We start from the raw sequence: 21840 nt of genomic DNA, 5'->3' as shown, positions 1-21840 counted from the left end.
AAAAACTTATGTGAGACGGTCTCACGGGTCGTAGTTGTGAGACGGATCTCTTATTTGGGTCACCCATGAAAAAGTATTACTTTTTATGCTAAGAGTATTACTTTTTATTGTGAATATGGGTAGGGTTGACCCGTCTCACAGATTATGACCCGTGAGACGGTCTCACATGAGACTCACTCATGCACTTTTTACTACATTGTATTGTATCGTTTTTCTCTTTCAACTGTATCCATGCAGAGTGAACAATAAAAAAAACTTGAATTATTTTTAAAATATTTAATAAGTAGTGATTTATTAGGTAAGGGTAGAGTGAATGTGGCTGAGAGATTTTGTAAAATGATCCGATCGGTGTTAGGATGGATTATGATGAATGACTTGGTCTTTGCTGTATTATGGAGATATTATTTTATCATATACTGCTTTCTTCTATCAATTATTACAAATAAAATATCTTATTTTCTTTAAAAAACTTTTTTCCTCAAGCATTCCTCCAATCTATCTATTGATTAAATTATTGGCATAGTAAATGAGCATCATCTTCATTAAATCCTGACAGATTGTCACATCAATGGTGCTAATAATTACAGTTTAAATCTAAGTAACGTTGAGGAAAAATCCATTCTCAGGCCTCACCAAAGCGTTTAGATGCTAGCTGTGGGTGAGAGCGACCCGCAACAATCACTTTGAATTTTCCACTAAGGAATCGAAATATTTTGCTTGTGTTTTGATTGGGAATAGTGTCAGCCAATCAGTAGAATCCAAGTGTCGCCTGAATAACACGGCATCTGCCGCGCTGGAGGCTTGGTAAATGGTAAGAAAGCCCACCTGCAGATGCTGATGTGTATGACCTGCCGACTGTTCATTCAGGACCGTATCTCATTTCTTGACTCGGAGAAAATAAAGAAAAAAGAAGGCATTATTACCGTTAAGGTGAGCGCAAAAAGAGGGGGTGTGATGGGTGGATGTAATGGAATTCTGTGTTAAATATAGGAAAAAGGTCTTGTTTTCGTTTTTTTGTAGAAGACCTATGAACTGAAAAATCATGGGTTTTCCGTAACATTTTGTTCATGTCGCATTTTGGAGTATTTTTACCTCAAAGTTGCGATCTTTTGAAGCATTTTCTTGTACAAGGTGGGTTTTGTTTTGGAATTTTAACCGTCATTTTGTTTGAAATTTGAGGGGAGTCATCTGTGTTATAGGAATCGTTCATCTGGATTTGCGTTTCTTGAATTGTATGAAAGGGGTGGGGAGCATTTAATGATTCTCTCTCCTGAATAAAATTTTATATTTGTTTTCCTGTTTTATCTTTATTTTTTCATTGCGATGATGGCTTGTTGATTTGGTCGATCAATATGGACTGTGGAGTTTGATTTGGGATAATGGAGGTGAAACTTGTATCTGTTGACTTTATATTCTTCATTTAGTTTGAAAGACTCAAACTTGGCGAGGGGAGAGAAATTTCAAGGAGAAGGAGAGATTGGTGGGGAAAGAGATGAGCTGCTTTTCTTGCATGAGCCTTCGAACAAAGGATGTGAGGTATTATGACGCAGATATGACTCCAAGATCCAATGATGATTCTGGTAATTAATTTTGTTTATTTGTTTTCCCAAACTCTTTTTTTTCCTGATATTCAATGCTTCTATTGCTTTCATGCAATGAGTGTTTCGTCTCTAAATGAATGCTTGGGAAAACAGTTAATGGGAAGGAAAAGGAAAATGTGTATGATAGTTACAGCATTTAAATTTTGAATTTGGCATCTTGATAGGAAAGAAATACAGTTGCGTAATTTTTTGAAAATACAAAAGTTTAGTCCCACAAATTCATTGGATTAATCCCGAGACCCCCTTCTCTGCCTCTTTGAACAAAAATCTGATTCGCCTTTGGTGACGCTGTCATTTATAATGATTTTCTTTGTGTCTTTCTTCTTTCGTTTTTTGGTTTTCTCGACTTCATTAGAGAAAGGGAAGAAGGGAAACTCTGTGATTACGCCTAAAGGCAAGGAGAGCAATGAGCCACCAGGCAGTGTGGCGAGAAGCTTTGCGTTTAAGGAACTTGCGGTGGCGACTCAAAATTTCAGGGAAGCGAACTTGATTGGTGAAGGTGGTTTTGGAAGCGTATATAAAGGCTGCCTAGAATCTAGCACGGCAAGCTCTTGTTTTCTTCTGATCCTGAATGTGTATGACATATAATGATAAATCAATCCTCGGGAGTTGTTGGAAGGAATTTTGCCTTTTACCTTGCGGCACTTGAATTATACTGCAAACTGTACTCATTATCTTTGAATTTATGGTCAGATTGTTGCAGTGAAGCAACTTAACCTCGACGGCCTTCAAGGGAATCAAGAATTCATCGTGGAGGTTCTTATGTTAAGTTTGCTGCACCATTCGAACCTCGTGAATTTGATTGGGTATTGTGCCGATGGCGATCAGAGGCTCCTGGTTTATGAATACATGCCAATGGGTAGCCTGGAAAACCATCTATTTGGTAATCTATGATATACTTTTCATTTAAATTTTCTCCAGAATCATTTAAGTTCTGGTTCTTGGCAATGAATGTGCGGTTGAAGTTAATTAACATGGCTTTAGACTATTTCTCAGGGCTGTCCTCCTGTCCTGTCTTGCTTGGCCATAGATATGTTAGTAATGTATATTTCCATTTCGTTATCAGATCTCGAGCCTGGCCAAGAGCCTCTGAGTTGGAGCAAACGTTTGAGGATTGCTGTTGGTGCAGCTCGAGGCCTTGAATATCTTCATTGCAAAGCAAATCCACCCGTAATCTACCGTGACCTTAAATCTTCGAACATACTTTTGGACAATGACTTTAACGTTAAACTGTCTGATTTTGGACTTGCGAAACTTGGTCCTGTTGGTGACAACACTCATGTTTCAACTCGAGTAATGGGAACCTATGGATATTGTGCCCCCGAGTACGCAATGAGTGGCAAATTGACTCTAAAATCTGATATCTACAGCTTTGGTGTTGTTCTGTTGGAGCTTATAACTGGACGCAAGGCTATTGACTGCAGCAGGAAGCCAGGAGAGCAAAATCTGGTTGTGTGGGTGAGTTTGCATTTTACTGTGTATAATATAACGGGCACAAAAATTCTGCCTATTCTGGCATAATTCTATCTCAACTCTTATAGACATATTACCACTCACTCCTATGATCTGTACAGTCACGACAATATCTGAAGGACAGGAGGAAGTTTGTCGAGATGGTGGACCCTCTACTCGAAGGACGATTCTCTGTCCGGAGCCTGCACCATGCTGTTGCAATTACTTCAATGTGTCTCCAGGAACAAGCAAGTTTCCGCCCCCTTATCAGCGACATTGTCATGGCACTGGAGTACTTAGCTTCCCGCGCAGGAAGATTTCACAATAGGACATCATCATCCCCAACTCATCTGGATGTTAATCCCCATTCAAGAAGATAAAATCACGATACCGCATCCTCATTCAGAACAGGACCAACCACTCCCTTCCATAGATAGAGAAGCATGAGGTAATCTTTCATCTTCCTTGACGACGGGGTATAGGCTGAAAGGAGTTGTGTAGGCTCTGTGTATGAATCTGGTGAGTGATTACATATTTGAACTTGTTTACAAATGCAGATATGGAGGGAGTTATATTACGGAGTTGCTGCTTTTCTTCTTCTTCTTCTTCTTCAGTTCTTGATTCCCTTTTTATCAAGAATTTTTTTCCCAAATGCTTCTAGTATATATAAGCCTGTGATTTTGTTGAATTTTTTCATGTTCTTGGTGGAAATTTGTCTTCTACTTCTAGGTGCAGAAGAATTTGTTTGAGCTGTATTTGTTGGTTACTGGGGCTGTTTGGTTTTGTATGTGTATTTGTATTTGTGGTATGTCAGAATAAGCCCCCCATAAATCTGTGACATACGGTCCTTGGCAGAAAAAAAATGACTAGGAGGTTGACTTGTGAAGATCTCTTCCTTTTCCAAGGCGGGTAAGGATTGTCTAGGATAAATTTGAAATATTAACAGAAGAGTATCTTACTTTCATGTTACTTTCACGCAGTTCGCATGTCAACAAGCAATTCCGAGAATTACAAAAATCGAGATTTGCAAAGATGTTTCGGTAGGATATATTTGACATTGGTACATCTACGTGATAATATTAAAATAATGAAAAATGTTATTTTTAGACACATATTGATACATTAGATTATTTTTACAATACTTTTTAAACATCAAAACATGTTATAGTTGAGGAAATTTTGATACATAATATTTTTATATAAACAAAAATAAATTTTCCTTAATTTATTAGAGTAAAAATTAATGAAAATAATTGTAATGGATAAATTTATTCTTGGTATAATCATATTATAATATTTAACAGGAAATGGAACGTGAGATTGCTTCCATCCACCAAATTTCCGTGTGTAATCAGCAATAACGACAACGTTTAATATATATTTCTCATAAATGGAGGAAGCTCGGAAGTGGGAATCCACTTTAAGGCGAAATTATATAAAAAAGATATTTGTTTTAAAAAATATCACATTTAATTTGATTTTCTATTTTTTTATTTTATATTATATTTTAGGCAGTAGCTAAATTTTTATTTTTTTAAACATTTTTTAAAAATAAAGGATGAATTTTTTTTTTATAAAAATTTTTTAAAATAGTAGACAACTTGTGATATGGTATCATATGTGAGACGAGTCGACTCGATCTCAATATGCAAGACAAAAAATAATACTTTTTGTGAAATAAGTCGGATGTTAAATACATCTAATAAAATTAACTCGTGACACGATTTTTAAATATTTTTAAAAGGCACCCATATTAATGAACTAAACCTAATGGCAGATCAATATGTTATTATTTTACAATTCCAAAGAAAAGATAAATATTATTTTTTGCCAACTAAGACTTTTCATTCCATTATCATTCTGTTCAACATCAGATCAAACGCCAACATACAAATTTCATTCACACAATGTATGCATATCAGTGAGTATTCAAAAAGTTGCTTTCTTTCCCAAGCTTATAAACGGTACGCTTTCTTCTCTTGGGGTATTCGTTCAGATTTAACCTTCACGAGGTTTTTTTTATATATATATAAAACGAAATTGTGTGAACCTGATTTTTGGTTGAATCGTGATTGGATCTCTAATTTGGCAAGTAATTAATTATTTTTTGCTGAATTGAGTGCGATCTGGGGAAGATTAGAGTGGGGTTTTGAGGATTTTAGATTGGATTTTGACAGCATTTTAACTGAGTTTGGAATCTCGTTATTTTCTTCATGTAGTTGTCTCGTTTAATTTTAGGTTAATTATGGAATCAATCAGTGTTTCTTATGTCGGTTTGTTAATTAATTGATGTGATTTATGTTGTTAATCTTACTGTTTTATTGATGTCGAAAACTAGGTCCAATTAGATTTCTTTTAAAACAAAGAACTATAGATTTGTTTGATAACCGAAGATTGGGTTGTTATCAAATGATGTTTACTTTTCCCTTACTCTTTATCAATGTCTATTTCCTCATAAACAGTTTTAATTCATGAGGGATTTTTCTTATGAATATTTTCTTTTAGATTAAGTTGATGAAGAATCTAATAGCTGGCTTTTTGTTGATTCTAATGGTTTCTTTGTGCAGGAATTTTGTAGGAGAATCTTAAATTGTACGCAGATGTATTGTAATATGTAGCTTTATGGCCCTGGCAGGGTAATTTTATATTAATAATTGCATATACGAAAGGGAAATTTATCAGATGGCACCCGCAAGCAAAGCTGATAAGAAGGCTTCCGTTGATGTGGCTGCATGGATGTTTAATGTAGTCACTTCAGTAGGTATTATCATGGTCAACAAGGCGTTAATGGCTACTTATGGCTTCAGCTTTGGTAAGTTTCTTAGTTTGACTCAGAGAGAATCTCTACTTGCTGTTTATGATAAATTTGATAGCTGATTAATTTATATATGACCAGAGTTGCACTTTTACATGGTATAGTTTGAAATCCCTTGATAACTTTTTTATTAATTTGAGTGGGATTTTTAGATTAGATTTTAATTTTACCGTGTTCACCCAGCAAGAAGGATTGTTAAATGGTATACTGGATACTTATTATTTCTTTTTCGTGGCAATGTTCCCGGATTTGATGGATGGAATTGTGTCCATTGTTTCCCCTTATATTTTCCATTTTCGTGGAATTTAGATTATTTTCTAACTTGAATGTTGGAATTATGGTCCATGATGATGACCTGATCTCTAAATAGTAGAACTACTAGCCTGGGAAAAAACCTCCTAGGAATTTTTTGATATGTTTATTTTGTCAAGACATCTTTTGTGAACTAATCTCTTGGTGAGAATTTTAAAGCAATTTAAGCTGAAGGTTCAACTTCTTGGTTTGAATGTTTCATGGAGACACATACTTAGACTGATCTTCGGCTAGAATTATGCTCACACATTGCTTTGAAAGATCAGCTGGCTTGATGAAATGCTTGCTAAAAATGCTACTCGATTGTGCTAGGATTAGATTGAAATTGGTTACAGAGAAATTCAGAGCAAATAAAAAACATAATCAATATCATATAATCCGAACCAATCTTCTCTGCCACGTGTCAGAATCTCATTTGTCTAGTTGGATTTCTCGAGATAATGTAATCCGAAATAGATCGGTTTATCCCTTTTTAAATTCGGTGGATACCAACAACTTGATCCCGATTTATCAATTTCTTAAAACTTAATTAACAACTCATTAATTATCTCTTAATTAATACTTCATTCAAAACAAGGATTCGGGTCATTACAATTATAGAGAAATTAAGAGCAAATAAAAAACATAATCAATATCATAAACAATTGATTATGATTATTGGTGCCAGAGAATTGCTGAAGGATCGAGGAAATCATACAATGATGCTAACAATCTAAATTTGAAGTGAGAATAGTTTGATCCTGATAAAATAAGAGACAGCTTATACTCTGTTAGTCTGTTATGTCAAAAATCTGTGCTCGAAATAAGAATATATGACTAATTTATTATATGCTTTGGTAGACTACTAGTCTATTAGAGGTCATGTTAAATGTTTTTTATTTTCTATTGTTTTACTTTGGAACATTTCTTGTAATATGAGTTTAACCATTTGATTAATACAATCAATGCAGCTACAACTTTAACCGGCTTACATTTTGCTACAACAACTTTCATGACGTTGGTTCTTAGATGGCTGGGTTACATCCAAGCTTCTCATCTACCATATCCGGAGCTTCTGAAATTCGTTCTGTTTGCAAATTTCTCTATTGTGGGGATGAATGTTAGTTTAATGTGGAATTCTGTGGGTTTCTACCAGGTAATTTTAGACGCACTTTCCTTTTTTCAAATGAAAGAATAAAGAAAGTGGAGACAATTTTGTCCACGTCTTCACTTTTTTTCTTTGTAATGCCAATGGTAATAATTTATCTTGTGTCAATGCCAGATTGCAAAACTGAGTATGATCCCTGTTTCGTGTTTACTGGAAGTTGTATTCGACAAGATACGATATTCGAGAGACACAAAACTTAGCATCACGATTGTTCTTCTTGGTGTTGCTGTCTGCACAGTCACAGACGTGAGTGTTAATACCAAAGGGTTTGTTGCCGCATTTATTGCAGTCTGGAGTACATCACTGCAACAATACGTAAGTTCTCCAGTGTGAAATTTCCGTTCAATTGTAGAAGAGATTAGTTGATCATCTCGACATGGGCATGAAATTGGTTAAAACTAAAAATGTGTGATCGATGACAAATACCACGTGGCAGTGTAGAATTTCTGGGTGCTAAAACTTATTTATGACCCTCTAGTTTAAGTTTTATACCAAAGCATTTGTTTCTGATGGTATCTTTTCTTATTTTAGTGGCATGTGTACTTTCATCTGATGTTTTTCATGGCAACAACATGATTATTGATAAATTTTTTCAGTATGTTCACTTCCTTCAAAGGAAGTATTCCCTCAGTTCTTTCAATCTGCTGGGGCACACAGCTCCAGTGCAGGCTGCGACTCTACTGCTGTTCGGCCCCTTTTTGGATTATTGGTTGACAAACAAAAGAATTGATGCCTTCAACTTTACTTTACCGTCTTCGGTAAGTTCTCCAGAAGTTATTCTCATTAACTTTTTTCCTTTATATTTTATCGTGTGGTGAAGTTTTGGCTTTATAGCAACAGAATTTATTTTCATTAGTGCTAATTGCTCAGTGCTGTAGAACTTTCTTACATATCATTAAAAGAGGTCGTCCTTGGCTTCACTTAAAAGTTGTCAAATGTTCTGGAACTACGCAACTTGTGATCCCCTCGTTCTTTATTATGCAGGCATTTCTAATTGCATCGTGTACCATTGCGGTTGGAACAAATCTCAGTCAATTCATCTGCATTGGCAGATTCACAGCTGTTTCCTTCCAAGTCCTTGGCCATATGAAGACCATCCTTGTTTTGATCCTAGGATTCTTATTTTTTGGAAAAGAGGGTCTTAATTTACATGTTGTTTTTGGCATGATCATTGCGGTTGTTGGAATGATCTGGTATGGCAATGCCTCATCTAAACCTGGGGGTAAAGAACGACGCAGCCTTTCAATTTCAAGAAGCAGTCAGCAAAAACAGGGAGGTCTATCAGAGTCGTCTGAACAAGATGACAAGGTATAAGCATTTCTTCTGCAGTTGATGCTTCACACACAAAGGACATAGATAGTTGGTACATCTTCGATTCTTTTCGATTTCAGAAATGAGATTATATGTTAACAGAGCATCGTATCGGTGCTCGGAAAGGATTTGATCACTGTTTTGCATTAGCTCCTTGATAGTAATTTATAGTGAAAATTCTTTGATTATGTATGGGATTATGTATCTTTAATATATTTTTCTATTACAATCTTGTTTTATATGCAGTTGAATATTAATGAATAATAGTGTTGATGCACAATCAGTTCTGAAACTCTAGACATTTGAGTATGGATACCCAATTGGCCAATTGTACTGTTACTTAACCGGACGGAATTCTAATGAATTTGAATCGAGTTTGCAGTTGTCAACCTAGCTGTGGAGTTCGATACTTATATTCCCTCCAGGAACTGAGGATTAATACATTTTTCTATTTATTCTACTAATCAAACTGGACTCGATTATACTTCTATCCCCAGATTGCTTCCTCTGTGCCAGATCCAATGGTGAAACACCGATGCCAATAAAATACAACACATCACATGCATAGTAAGATATCAGTCTCAAAATATTATAAATTAATTTCTCATTCAAGGTACTTATTCATAGACTTGGAAACAATTTTGATTATCATAGTCACCGATGATGTCTTTGAAGATTCTCATCATACGTGATATGGAGAAGTAGAATGCCAAAATTAGTTTAACCAAGCAAAATCAAAATATGATCTAGGAATATTACATGATCTAGGAAAGACAGATTTAAAACTCCACTTAAAACTACTGAACCTGCACCCACAAACTTCCGGTTAACCGTTTCATGCATTTTCAAGTCCCAAATTGATTTCTTCCAGCCTTTTGTACACCTCCAGCATTGTTGGCCTTTGCTCTGCTTCTGGGTTCACGCAATCTTTTGCCACTTCATAAAATTGCAAAATCATTTCATCAAATCCTTGCCCGAGCAAACCATTAGGAAGCTCTTTCTCGTCCAAATCTGCATTGTGCCACTCCTTCCCGTCATGAGCTCTAGTACTAGAAGTCCAAAGCAATACACATCCTTCGCATTATAACAGTTGAGCAGTAACAAGGACCCGAAACTCGATATCAAACTGCTGCTTGAACCAACAACTGCTTGGTTCATGAACTTTGCTTCCCAGAAATTGGAAATCCTAGGCTCAAAGTTATGGTCTAGCAAGATTCAATGCGAGTTTATGTTGCAATGGAGGATTCTAACTCGACTACTATGATGAAGTAAAGTTAGGCCATTAGCTACACCGAGCAAAATCCTCATTCTCAATGGCCAATCAATGATCCTTGGGATGCAGTTGTGTGCCAAGAGACAATACATCGGAGACAAATTTATTGTCTTTCTTGAAGCATAAAACTTTTCGATGGCAAGGGAACAGCCATTTGGAGTAATTGCTCTGTACATTATTCCTTTCTTGCCAAAACCGACAACACTTTCATCGTAAAAGTTTGAAGTTAAGTTGGCCAGTTCTTGAAAGCTAATTCTTGTAACGTACTTCTCTAGCTTTAATATCTGCTCAGTAAAAGGAAAACATTAGGCAAGGTCAAAATTACACGACATGAAATATAGAACCGATCGCAAAATACTAGTACCTTTACGCGTTTACTTACCATGTTCGGTTCTATTGCTTTAGATCCCCCAACAGCGTCCTTCTTTGTTCCCTTGTTCCTTCCGCAAATGCTGATCACCTTAGGCATCTTAGGAATGCCAAAGAATGAACAAAATGCTGTAACCAAAGTGTGAGAAATTGTCCAACCAATCCCGAAACCTTTAAAGAATACCTCGACAAATGGATCATCATAACTCTACCCTTACACGGACTCAATGGATTCCCACAAAGTCCTGGATTGTCATAAAAAGAATCAGCCCAAAAATCAGTATTCGAGAAATTTGGAATTGGCCCTGTCAGTCCATTGTGAGAGACATCAAATACCGAAACACGACGTATCAGGCTAATCTGGCCTGGAATCGGACCCCAGAGCTGATTGCTGTTTAGCTTTAGAACATTGAGATACTGGCATCTTGCAATCTCCGGTGGGACTGTACCAGAAACTGATTGAATGATAGATCAAGATATGTAACATACTTCAACTTCTGCGATATATCTGAGGGAATTGGCCCAAATAAGTTGTTTCTTGAAACATTACAATACTCGATTCCTCGAGGACATCATTTTCATCTGCATGCCAGCAGTCGACTCCAGTAAATCGACAGATATATCATGGACCAGCTTGATGGAAATTACATCATGTTAAGTAACCAAATAAATCTTGAATCAAGTCTTTTTCAACCTCAAACACAAGCTATTCGAGTCAGTATCAGTGTCTAGCTAGTGACATTAATAGACGTGTGTAGATTCCAAGAAACATTAATTTCCCAGGCTAAGCACCATTTTTCCCATACAGAATGAATCGTTTGATGGGTATTGAGTATTGGCGAAAACAAAGTTCTCACAAGCACCTAATTTATAATCTCGCTTGAAAAAAGTACGTATATCTTTTGTTTCGCTGCCAAAATAATTCAATCAATTACGAATAATTCGATTAGGTCGGTTCGGTTTTTTAGTTTTTTTTTCTCCGAAAACTCGGTTAATTCGGTAACGGACCAAAATATCCGATTTTAATTCGGTTTTTGGTATCGATTACGAATAATTCGATTAAATCGGTTCGGTTTGACCTAATTTCACATTTATTAACGTAAACTAATTGAGTAAACAAATGTAGTTGATTGGAGGATACAATACATAATTAATTGAAGCTAACTTCTATTTGCTCGCATTGTGTATTTGTATGGTTAAAATATTTATCAATATGATAATTTTTATTATTTTCAAATATGTGATTTTTTAATTTTTTTTATTAAGAATGATAAAAGTATCTAAAAATATTTGAAAACATAGATAAAGAAAGGATTAAATTTAAAAATATATATAAATAACATATAATTTTAAATAAAATTTCACTAAAAATCAATTTAGTATTTATTATTAAATGGTTAGGAAAAAATGAAAAATAGAAGAGAATTTTAACAGTAGAACTCCGCCTGAATCAAAAAACTCAGGTGGCTTTCTCACGCTGTGATGAATTATAGCCGAAGAGGACACCTACGATGAAATCCTCTCTCTTATTTATCTGTCTAACTCTATCCTCGCTGTGTTGCTCCGCCATAGCTAGACGCCGCGACCTTCACCACTCTAACCGCTCGTGTATCTCTGCACTCTTGATCTGCTCATGTTTTTTTTTTAGTTTTGATTTCGAGTTTAAATATTGTTTTGGAATTTATTTTATTGCTCAAGTGCCTGTGGATTGAATTCTGATTTGTAGTGATATTGGTGGTGTTGGTTGGTTGACTGTGAGTTGAAGAATAAAGATCTTTTCTTTTCGATAAACTCTAATGTGTTGATCTATTTATCCAACTTGTGAGGAAATTTTGTACTTATATTCTGATTTGAGCTTTTGTTGATGGGCAGTTTAGTATTTCTGGATGCTGAAAGTTGAAGAATAAAGATCTTTTCTTTTCGATAAATTCTAATGTGTTGATCTATTTATCCAACTTGTGAGGAATTTTGTACTTATATTCTGGTTTGAGCTTTTGTTGATGGGTAGTTTAGTATTTCTGGACGATGAAATTGAAATTGTGTTTTCCTCCCTGATATTCATGATCAGCTCATATAAACTTCATCATGACGGTGTGTAGTGTTTATTGGTTGCTCTAATTTCCTTTTTCTTAGCCTTTTCTTATAAAATTTTTATGGGCAAAATTAATGCGACAATATGTTGAATGTATCTTAGGAAGTCTTAATTTATTTTCAGTAGGTTATGTTGACGAGGTGTATAGCCCTTCAGCGAGGCGTTTACTGGACGAAAACAACTTGAGTATAACTGAGGAAGAATACATACAGAAGCTGTATCTTCATAGACTTTCTTCTTATTTATTTACTTTGGATCATTAAATTTGTTCTAAGGATTATATAGCTGTTTAATGGACTGCTGTGATTTTCAAATTTTGATTTTTACCAGTGAAGAGTTAGCTCAAGGCTATATGAGTAATTCTGATCTTGAGAAGGCTATGAAAGAATTAAACCATCGATGCAGCAACATTTCAAGAATTTACAGGTGAGATATGATTCATTGTCTTCAGAAAGCCCCAAGAAAAAGAATGGTTGGAATCAGCGATTTTTTTTCAGAAATTTTGCTATCACAAATGTAAATAAGAAGTTTATATACTGCTATGTATTAAGATGTAGATTTTGTTTCTTATTGCATAACCCGGATGAAGATATACACTTTTGGACATTTTATGGATGTGATGATGTACAGTCAGATGCTTTATGCTATCTAAATTCTGCATGGATGATCTGTTTTTTATCCTTCAATTTTCTTGTTGATTGATTTTTTGAGTTCTTTCATTATCAGTGTTGGAAAGAGTGTACTTGGAGTTCCACTGGTACTGCTTCTGCTGGTTCTGATTTATTTATAAATAATGCACCAGTTCACTCTGAAGTTACTTTTTAGTGGGTAAGCATATACCGATAGCCTAATCTCCTGTTTTGGGACTGTAGTGGGTTTTGGAATTTTCTGACAGACCTGGACAAAGAGAAGCTGAACCTGCTTTCAAGGTAGTGATGCTGTACCCTATATATTCCTTAATGATGTTTAATTCTGGCAGTATCATCAACCATTATATGTGTGATAGAGTTATAATTGTGCTATAGTGACTTAAGGATCAGTTGAGTGTTAAAAGTCTTTGTTTCTTGCTTATAAAGGGTCGATCATATTGCTGGTGCCATGTGTTCTCTATTGTTCCTAATGCGATCGAATTAGATCAACAATTCTCTATGTGCAGCAACAGATGGCATAACTGTATTGTGAATGATTACCTTGATTTCCTCGTTTTCGCAGTTCATTGGAAATGTTCATGGAAATGAGCCTGTAGGTCGTGAGCTTCTATTACGACTAGGTAGTTGGATCTGTGATAACTACATGAATGACCCATTGGTAATGCTTTTTTCTTTTGCTGTCTTTGCTTTGGTATAATTATTACAAACAAATACTCCTTTCTTTCACTGACTTATAGCATTATCTTATTAGGTTGATACAAAATTTGTGCTATTTATTTCAAATCCCATTTTACTTTCCGATCCTGAACTAGAAGCTAGCAATTTTATTGATGGCTTTGGCGGATTCTCTCAAGTAGTAGTTACCAGTTGACAGTTTTAACCTTATTTCTTTTTTTAGATGGACCTTTTCGGAAAGTATTTAAACATGTTGCTTCCTGAAATTTTGCATATGAATAGACATTTATTAGTTTAATTGTAAGGTTCAATATCCTCATTTTGCTATTTCGCACTTTTCTAACGATTTTCTTGCTTTCAACTTCCCAAGTAGTTATTGGCCTAGTTACTTATTTGTTATTATGCAGTATCTTTGGGATCTAGATGTCATGCATCAGCTTCATGTAATTTATGATTGGGAATTGCTTAGAGTTTGATTTATTTGTAGTTTGTTCTGCACACAGGCTACCTTGATTGTGGAGAATGTCCACCTTCATTTGCTTCCATCTATGAATCCCGATGGATATGCGCTAAGGCGTCGAGGCAATGCAAACAACATTGATTTAAATCGTGATTTTCCGGACCAGGTATTTGTTGCATGGTAACCTTACATGTCATTCATGCTGTTTATTCTTCAGGATTTTTTTCTTCTCGTTAAGTTTGCCTTATAGTTGGATTACTTGAGTTGTGAACTTGATTAAAAAGTTATTTCTATTATTAGAATAAATTTATAGGAATAAGAGGATGATACTGAAAAACTAGGGGTTCGGAAAATGTTTATACAAATTACAGTGTCTGTTAAGATCAACACCAAATTATGGTGTCAAGGCCTAACCTCACTTAAGTCCTTCAAAAAGCTTGATGTTTGAACTATCAAACACGAACAATTTATTGAGAAGTATTAGACATGGTTAACATTTTTATGTGATATTCAAACTTTAACATTGGAAAATTTTGACTAATCAAACAAGTTCCGGGTCCTGAAATTGTTAGCGAAATGTCTGGGGTGAATAAAAATTCAATTTTTTTCAGATGTTAACGATTAAAAAAATATTTATGCTTTCTTTACTCCTAATCTCAATAATAGAATACTCTGCTATCTAAAACCACCTGAGGATTTATGCAAACTTTCGTTATACAAATATATTGAATTAATAACTGTGAATTTTTTATTTACCTTATTTATTCTTGATTGGGGCCTCTCATTAAATAGAGGATTATCTAACATGATTGACATAGTTCTTTCCTATGAATGATGATTTGGAACTGCGACAACCTGAAACTAAAGCAATCATGAAATGGTCGGAGGAGATGAGGTTTACAGCATCTGCCAGTCTGCATGGGGTAATAGTTTCTCATCTCTCTTGCTCGAAGCTTGATAGTTCATAAATATGTTCAGTATTCCAGTATGCTATTACTCCTGTTTTCAAGATATTGGCCAGTAATTAAGGTGTAAGCAAACTGAATCGAGCCGAATATTTGTAAAAATTTAAGGTTCGTGTTCGGCTCAAATTAAGTATAGTCGAGTTGGAGCTCGATTTGAAACTCGAAAATTTAAATTTTTTCGGCTCTAAATGATGTTCGAGTTCCCTCGAAATGTTCGAATATATTCACGAGCTAATCGAACTATTTTCTAGATATTAAGGTTCGAGAACGAAGGTTCGAAAGTTCGAAAAGTCCGAAAGACTCGAAATATATATATTTAATATATACTTATATTAATTAAATATTATGGTTCGCGAACTGGTCGCGAATTATCAAACAAAATAATTTCGGCTCAAGTTCGATAAGTTCGAATACGAATCAAATATTTATCGAGCAGGTTCGCGAGCTGAGGGAGCTGAGTATTTTTCCAAATTAACAATGACATACTCCATTAATCTGTTCATCTATGCCATGTTCTTGGGTTGCCAACTGGCCACTAGCTGCCTCTATTTGTTCGTTCTTTTATGATTATTTGCAGTTGTCCCAAGGCAGCAAGATGTATGACCCCTAACATTTTGCCCCCCTTAAGTGTTTCAGGAATTTCAAGTCCAGAATAGCTCATTGGATTGTACGGCCATATACGACATATCACAGTTTTGCCCATATATTTATGTTTTTACCCATAAACTTTTCAGCACGAGTGAGGTAGTTATCTAAAATTAAGAGAGAATAAAATGAGTAGGCTAAAGTAGATTAGTAGCAAGCACAGCACAAGTTAGATCGTGGAATCAGATGAATAGCAACTGTTTTTAAAGATGATAATGGTTTATGTGAAAAAGAGACGGTGTTTCTTTATAAAATAGGGAATTTTGATGCACATGGTCATCGATGAAACTGAATAATAAGATACAGCAATGAACATTGTATTTTTATGCAAAAAAAAAAAAGAAAAAGAGATTGCTTTTATTGAAAAAAGATGAGGAAATGGATATACCATGGTCATCTACAAAACAAAACAAAAAATATGGTAACCAACTCTTGCATGAAGCTGCTGATGTAAGCTTGTTTTGATGGTGATTGTATATTCTTCTGCTCAATGCATAGAGATAGAGATGTTCATGGATTTATTGTTACCTTCAAGAAGGTTGATAACTTGTTTGGTTTTTTCTTTTTCTAATAGGGTGCACTTGTTGCAAATTATCCGTGGGATGGAACAGAAGATAAAAAGTAAGTTTCTAGAAGGAGATTCCTTTGGAAATCTCAAGTACTATGGCCCTTGATGCTGCATCTGTTTTACTGACTCTTCATCTCATGATTCTAATTCTAAGTTATTGCCCTTATTTTTTGTTGATTCTGAATTGCCTGTAGATCTGTACTCAGTGGCCATAAATGTAAAAACAGTAGGAAGATTGTGAATCAGTTGTTGACTTTAACTATATAATAACTGGTTTGTACAATTGTACTTTTAGAATAAGTTCATATCCCCTTCTTCTGAAAATTTGTCCATATCATACGACTAAAGATCTCATATATTGACGAAATTATTGTTGCAAACTTTTCGTATGACCGTTAACTCTCTATTATTGGTCCGGATTGACTGGCATATTGTTCCCAAAGTAATACCATGTGATATTTTATTTCAGAAGCCTTTACAGTTTTTGTTTGTGCTTAGAAAATGCCAAAATAATTTTTCCCGGTGAACTTTTGTAAGCAATATTTTGATGTATGTTTGTGTGTGCGTGCAAGTGTTCTGTCTAAAAAATTTTCCGTCCACTAATTTTATTTGTTGGCAACCTCTTATAATAGTATTTGTAGTTGCAATATCCAGACTCCTCACTACACAAATGATCATCTAATAATTGAGTCAGGAATGCATGCAGTAAAAATTAATTTTTCTTACTTGGACATATTAACAGGTAGGTCACCATATTAATAGGTAGGTCACCATATTAATAGGTAGGTCAAGGGATAATTGTTCCAGATTAAGAATTTCTGAAGAATCTGGTTTCAACAGCCACGCCAAACAATCCCAGCAAATTTTGTGATCAAGCTATTTCTGTTTTTAATGGATCAAAGTGAATATATTTTAATAATCATAATATATACATACCAGGCTTTTGTGTTATCGTTGTCAAGTTATTATGGTTGCTTACTATGACTTGCACTACTGCTTGCTGTTGCCCCACTATCATTCCTGGTTGGTTGTTCTCGGCAGTTTTTGGCTGGATCACATCAAGGGTATCCTGTTGGTTTCTAATTTATCGCTGGTCGTTTGCAGGAAAAATTACTATGGCTGCCCAGACGACAACACTTTCAAATTTTTGGCGACTTTGTACAGTAGATCTCACTATAATATGTCTCAGAGTGAGGAATTTCCAGGGGGGATTACAAATGGAGCATTCTGGTATTGTTAGCATAGGTGCATAATCATGAAGTTCGAAAACTGAAAAGCGCATCAAATGTTTTGCTTTCAGCATTGCTAATTTCCTGCATTTTTTTGAAATCCCAACTATTGGTGATTTAAATGCATTATTTTTGTAGGTATCCTATATATGGTGGAATGCAAGACTGGAATTACATTCACTTTGGATGCTTTGAACTGACTTTGGAGATTAGCGACAACAAATGGCCTAACGCTAATGAGGTTAAATTTCTGTTTGAATTTTCTTCGATGACGCGTAATATTATCATAATTTTTGTTTTATTATGCTTTTTACTCCATAAGGTCTAAACTCACTACAAATTTATTTGTCATCGCCTGCATTTTTTCCAATTCTCATTCTTAATTGGCATGATTCGGACTATAGAAAACTCAGTTTGATTTTTGTAGGCGACTCAAAGAAGTCGGCTTATGCTGTCAGGAGATAATATGATCCTACGTCTGTAATATCAGAAATGACTGTGACAACTAACCTAAAAGTTCATGTCAAGAGGCCAATGCAGATGGATGTGTAATCCTCTGGCCAACAGATTATGTGGTTTTAAAAAATACGTTACTTGGTTCATTAATTTACATGTTCATCCAATTGGAAGTTGAGTTCTGAAGGCTCATACTTCATGAGCAGTGCATTTTCACATATAGTTTCTCGTGGTACAATTGATGGGTGCTGTAAATACCTCTTGAGAATTTATTTCGTAGGGGATTTTCTATTTTTATGAGATCACATCTATCTGACATTAAACCTGATAGGTTTAAATTCTATTAGGAGAATAAAAAACTTAAGCGTCATTTTACAACAGTTTAAATGTAAATGGTTTATGCTTCATTGTTTTATTTAATAACTGGAATTCTGACTCTCTGCTGTTATTGCGTGGCAAAATTTTGTTTGATATCCTGCCTAACAAATTTATTAATATCACAGCTTCCGCTTCTATGGGAATATAATAGAATGAGCATGCTGAACATGGTGGCAAGCTTAGTTAAGGTCAGTTAAAGCACACAAATTTAAACCTGAATTTTCAACGGTATTTTTCTTTTTTCGGGGGGAATGTTTTCCTCCTCTTTGTGGTTTTTACTTTATTATTGAACATGCTTTAGACGATTAGAAGATTCAGTAAGTTGTATCTTGATGAGTATTTCATTATAAAAGCACGCCGAGATTGTTCACAGAGCATTTGAACTTTTATCAGACTCGCACTTAAAAGGATTTGGAAAATTGGAATTTTAGTCATTGAGATATAGAACAGATGAAATGCAGGCGATTCTTAGGATCTTAGGAGGTGTATGTGTTAGCATCTATTAAGTAGCTTCTCACAGTTTTGCCGCTTCGTATAAGTTGGGTTTACTCTATGTTATTGATTCGTGCTTCTTTATCATGTAGACAGGAATTCATGGAAGAATTATTTCATCAGATAGTGGAAGACTTTTGCCTGCGTCAATTGCTATCCAGGGGATAAACCAAACGGTACAATCATTCACCGGCATTGTCATTTACTTGATTAAAGATATTATGTTTCTCTGAAAAAAAAGATTAGAATTACGTACCCGTTCTTTTAGCAAATAAGTGATTAAGAAGGCGTTTCTTTGGGGCATAATTTGCAGCATCACTATGAGAGGAGACATTTGGCTCTGGTTTCCAAATGCATGTGTAAAAACATTAGTCTATCGTCATGCTTGAGAGGCTTAGAAACAGGTTTTCTTTTATTTGTTTCTCGAGAAATAATACATAGGTAGATTGTGTTACTTGGGAGCATCTGTTTCTAGAGAATGATAAATAGAAGTAGCCCAAAAACTTTTGGGTGGGTTCTGTTTATAGTTATACAAAATAAAATGTCTTTTCTATCTCATATTTTACCAAATTTTTACTTATTTCTCGTTATTTTATTTTTTTCACCGCTGTTTTCTTTTCTTATTAAATTTAATCGTGTCACATATTTTTATGATTTTAATAACTTTTAATTCCAATGATTTTTTTCCTATGTTTTTATATTTTTAATTTATAAACTATTATTTTTTGCATATTTTGGGTATTATCTAACTTATTTTGTTTTAGTTATAATTTTTTGTGTCTCTAGTTAAGTACTTATGGTATATACCCATGACTTCCATTTTTAAATTTATTATTGTATGTTTTAAATTATTTTAAAAAACTTGCATTGTTCGATATTAATTTACCAAAATTACTTTTGCCATTCCTCCCCCTCCCTCTCTTATGTTACCACATGTGAGAAGTATTACATGTGAGAGGTTGCAAGCCTTACACTTATCTAATGTTTTAGTGGAAAATCTCTCATATTTTTGTCAGGATGTTTTTGAAAAAGTGCGTGTATTTCGTATTCTGCCTTTTCTTTTCCCCTTTCTGCTTTATAAGACAGCGTGCCTCAGCTTGGTCGTGTGTTTCAATTTTTGTACCTCTGGCTGACTTCATATTTTTTACAGATTACAGCTGGCAAAAAATTTGCTGATTACCATCGCTTGTTACCTCCCAGAGAGAAGTATGAAGGTAACTGACTTGAAATTTTTTCTCCGAGTGTTGGTTTTGTCTGTTGCTTACCTTGTGTTCTTTCTTTAAGGGAAAAGCTTCACTGAATGGTTGGATGAGTCTTGCTTCTAAAAGCATGATTGTAATTGTTGGTTTTGATACATCAGGAGTAGAACGGAAGCTTATAACCTTACCCATAACGCAATTTTAATTAGGAAGATTATATACTTGTGTTTCTTGTAAGTTCATGAATTTTATGACTTAGGCTAGCCAAATCAGAAAGAAAAGGAGTTGTCCATTTCGTTGCAATGCGTTTTGTTGTGCTGATGTGATTTATAATTGAAGTGTAAAAAGTATGATGTGAGCATAAGTTGTGGTACACGAGGATTATTCAAATGTTTGTTTTTCCGATCAATTAAATGATGATTTAAATTTTTATACAACTTACAGCATTCAGTATCTAGATCCCTTCATCTTTTTCCTCCTTTTTTATCATATATTTCTCCAGACAGATCTTACAAGTTACAAATACCAAACTAAAAATACCGAGTCTCAAATTTTTTAGCTCCAACAGAAAAGGGTTAGTCCTCGTTACTTTAATGGCAACAAAAACCTGTTTTATCCATGCAGTAAGTGCATATTTTATATCCTACACACTTACCCTTGCTTGAATCATCTCCAAGATCTCCATTGATTTTCTGACTTTAATTCATTATTTTTCCTGTTATCTGCTCAATTTTTTTTATCGCCAGCTGTTTATTTTTTGGAGGAGAAGCTTTTGGGAAAATATGGTATTTGTGTATCTTATTCCATTTTATTTGGGGGTGGAGGTGGTAATTTAATGTGGCAAATAATCACCTTTTGGAGGTGATAAATTATCTGGAAAATTATGTATTTAGCAGAGACTTCGACCGGGCTTCTTTCTGTGAGATAAACTACACTTAATTTAATTGTATCGTTTCTTTCTCTTGTCAATCTCCTTATCATTCAAAAAATAAAACTCTTGCAGTTATTGCATCGATGCCAGGATACAGATCGAAGATGGCTTGTGTTGTACTGGGAGAAGCAGCTGCGAAGCTAGATTTTGTTCTTGATCCTGATACCACTCATGATGGTGATCTACTTCAACTCGATTCTAGCTGTTTCTTTGTGAACAAGATCGCTGCTGAAGTAATGGAGTTTTTGCCATGGCAGCAATTGCAAATTTCAACGCCACTGATTTTGATTCTGATATTTCTCTGCTTCTTGATGAAGAGGAGGGTTAGATCAAAATTGAATAACGTAAACCATAGACAGATGATTAGGGCCTAAACGTGCAGTCGTGTAAATGTTTCTGGTATTTATTTTTTTCCTTTTTGAATCGCAATCTAATTTAAGCTAGTAGTTCTGCAGCTAACGAGCCAGCTGCTATGAGCTAGGAGCCGAATGACCCGACTATTCCCGAGCCATAAGTTCGGGTTTAACAACCCATGTCCAGAAGATCGAGAAAACCCATCTTGAACAAATCGATATTTCGTTGCATGGCAAAGGATTAGTCCTTCGCTCCTAATTTTCCATGTTGGACATTGATAAATCTTGAGGTAAAATGAGATACTTTTCTTTCCAACTCTTTGCAGACAAGTAGAATAAAGAACTTGTACATTTTCCTGAGATAATGCATGGATCAGAATCATCAGATTAGATATGTAGAGGCGAATCTTGAAAATATGGACCGACAGGTTTATGTAATTTGATGTCCAATTCTCGACCATGATGAT

General features: G+C 34.9%; 3 protein-coding genes across 12 annotated transcripts; all 3 read left to right on the top strand.

Moving 5' to 3' along the window:
- The first annotated feature begins 630 nt into the window (after positions 1-630).
- LOC140809076 (probable serine/threonine-protein kinase PBL21) lies at positions 631-3861 on the top strand. Of its 6 annotated transcripts, none has more exons than XM_073166553.1 (6): positions 637-930; positions 1425-1580; positions 1957-2144; positions 2295-2484; positions 2668-3059; positions 3176-3861. In XM_073166553.1, the coding sequence occupies exons 2-6, from the start codon at positions 1493-1495 to the stop codon at positions 3431-3433; spliced, it is 1116 nt and encodes a 371-aa protein (XP_073022654.1). In that variant the 5' UTR covers positions 637-930; positions 1425-1492; the 3' UTR covers positions 3434-3861. The 6 variants fall into 6 exon arrangements, 5 of the variants coding, with proteins under 5 accessions (XP_073022657.1, XP_073022654.1, XP_073022653.1 ...); XR_012113078.1 differs by lacking the exon at positions 637-930 and having other exon boundaries at positions 937-1580; positions 3176-3501; positions 3611-3861; XM_073166552.1 differs by lacking the exon at positions 637-930 and adding an exon at positions 937-1131.
- Positions 3862-4857: 996 nt separating this feature from the next.
- Positions 4858-8879, top strand: LOC140809077 (UDP-rhamnose/UDP-galactose transporter 6-like). 2 transcript variants are annotated; one of them, XM_073166558.1, is made up of 6 exons: positions 4858-5017; positions 5632-5865; positions 7131-7315; positions 7442-7642; positions 7924-8085; positions 8312-8879. In XM_073166558.1, exons 2-6 carry the CDS (start codon positions 5736-5738, stop codon positions 8639-8641), a joined length of 1008 nt encoding a protein of 335 aa, XP_073022659.1. In that variant the 5' UTR covers positions 4858-5017; positions 5632-5735; the 3' UTR covers positions 8642-8879. The 2 variants fall into 2 exon arrangements, with proteins under 2 accessions (XP_073022659.1, XP_073022658.1); XM_073166557.1 differs by having other exon boundaries at positions 5621-5865.
- Positions 8880-11688: 2809 nt separating this feature from the next.
- LOC140808793 (carboxypeptidase SOL1) lies at positions 11689-21474 on the top strand. Of its 4 annotated transcripts, none has more exons than XM_073166058.1 (15): positions 11689-11888; positions 12499-12589; positions 12703-12798; positions 13099-13129; positions 13245-13301; positions 13585-13680; positions 14201-14323; positions 14976-15080; positions 16342-16388; positions 17440-17565; positions 17703-17805; positions 18524-18586; positions 18983-19066; positions 20041-20104; positions 21093-21474. In XM_073166058.1, the coding sequence occupies exons 1-15, from the start codon at positions 11792-11794 to the stop codon at positions 21392-21394; spliced, it is 1485 nt and encodes a 494-aa protein (XP_073022159.1). In that variant the 5' UTR covers positions 11689-11791; the 3' UTR covers positions 21395-21474. The 4 variants fall into 4 exon arrangements, with proteins under 4 accessions (XP_073022159.1, XP_073022160.1, XP_073022158.1 ...); XM_073166059.1 differs by having other exon boundaries at positions 12496-12589; positions 21111-21474; XM_073166057.1 differs by having other exon boundaries at positions 12496-12589.
- The last annotated feature ends 366 nt before the right edge of the window (positions 21475-21840 follow it).

Source organism: Primulina eburnea, chromosome 13, assembly GCF_022965805.1.
Source record: "Primulina eburnea isolate SZY01 chromosome 13, ASM2296580v1, whole genome shotgun sequence".
In the NCBI taxonomy this organism is placed as follows: Eukaryota; Viridiplantae; Streptophyta; class Magnoliopsida; order Lamiales; family Gesneriaceae; genus Primulina; species Primulina eburnea.
This window is presented reverse-complemented; position numbering and strand designations above follow the sequence as displayed.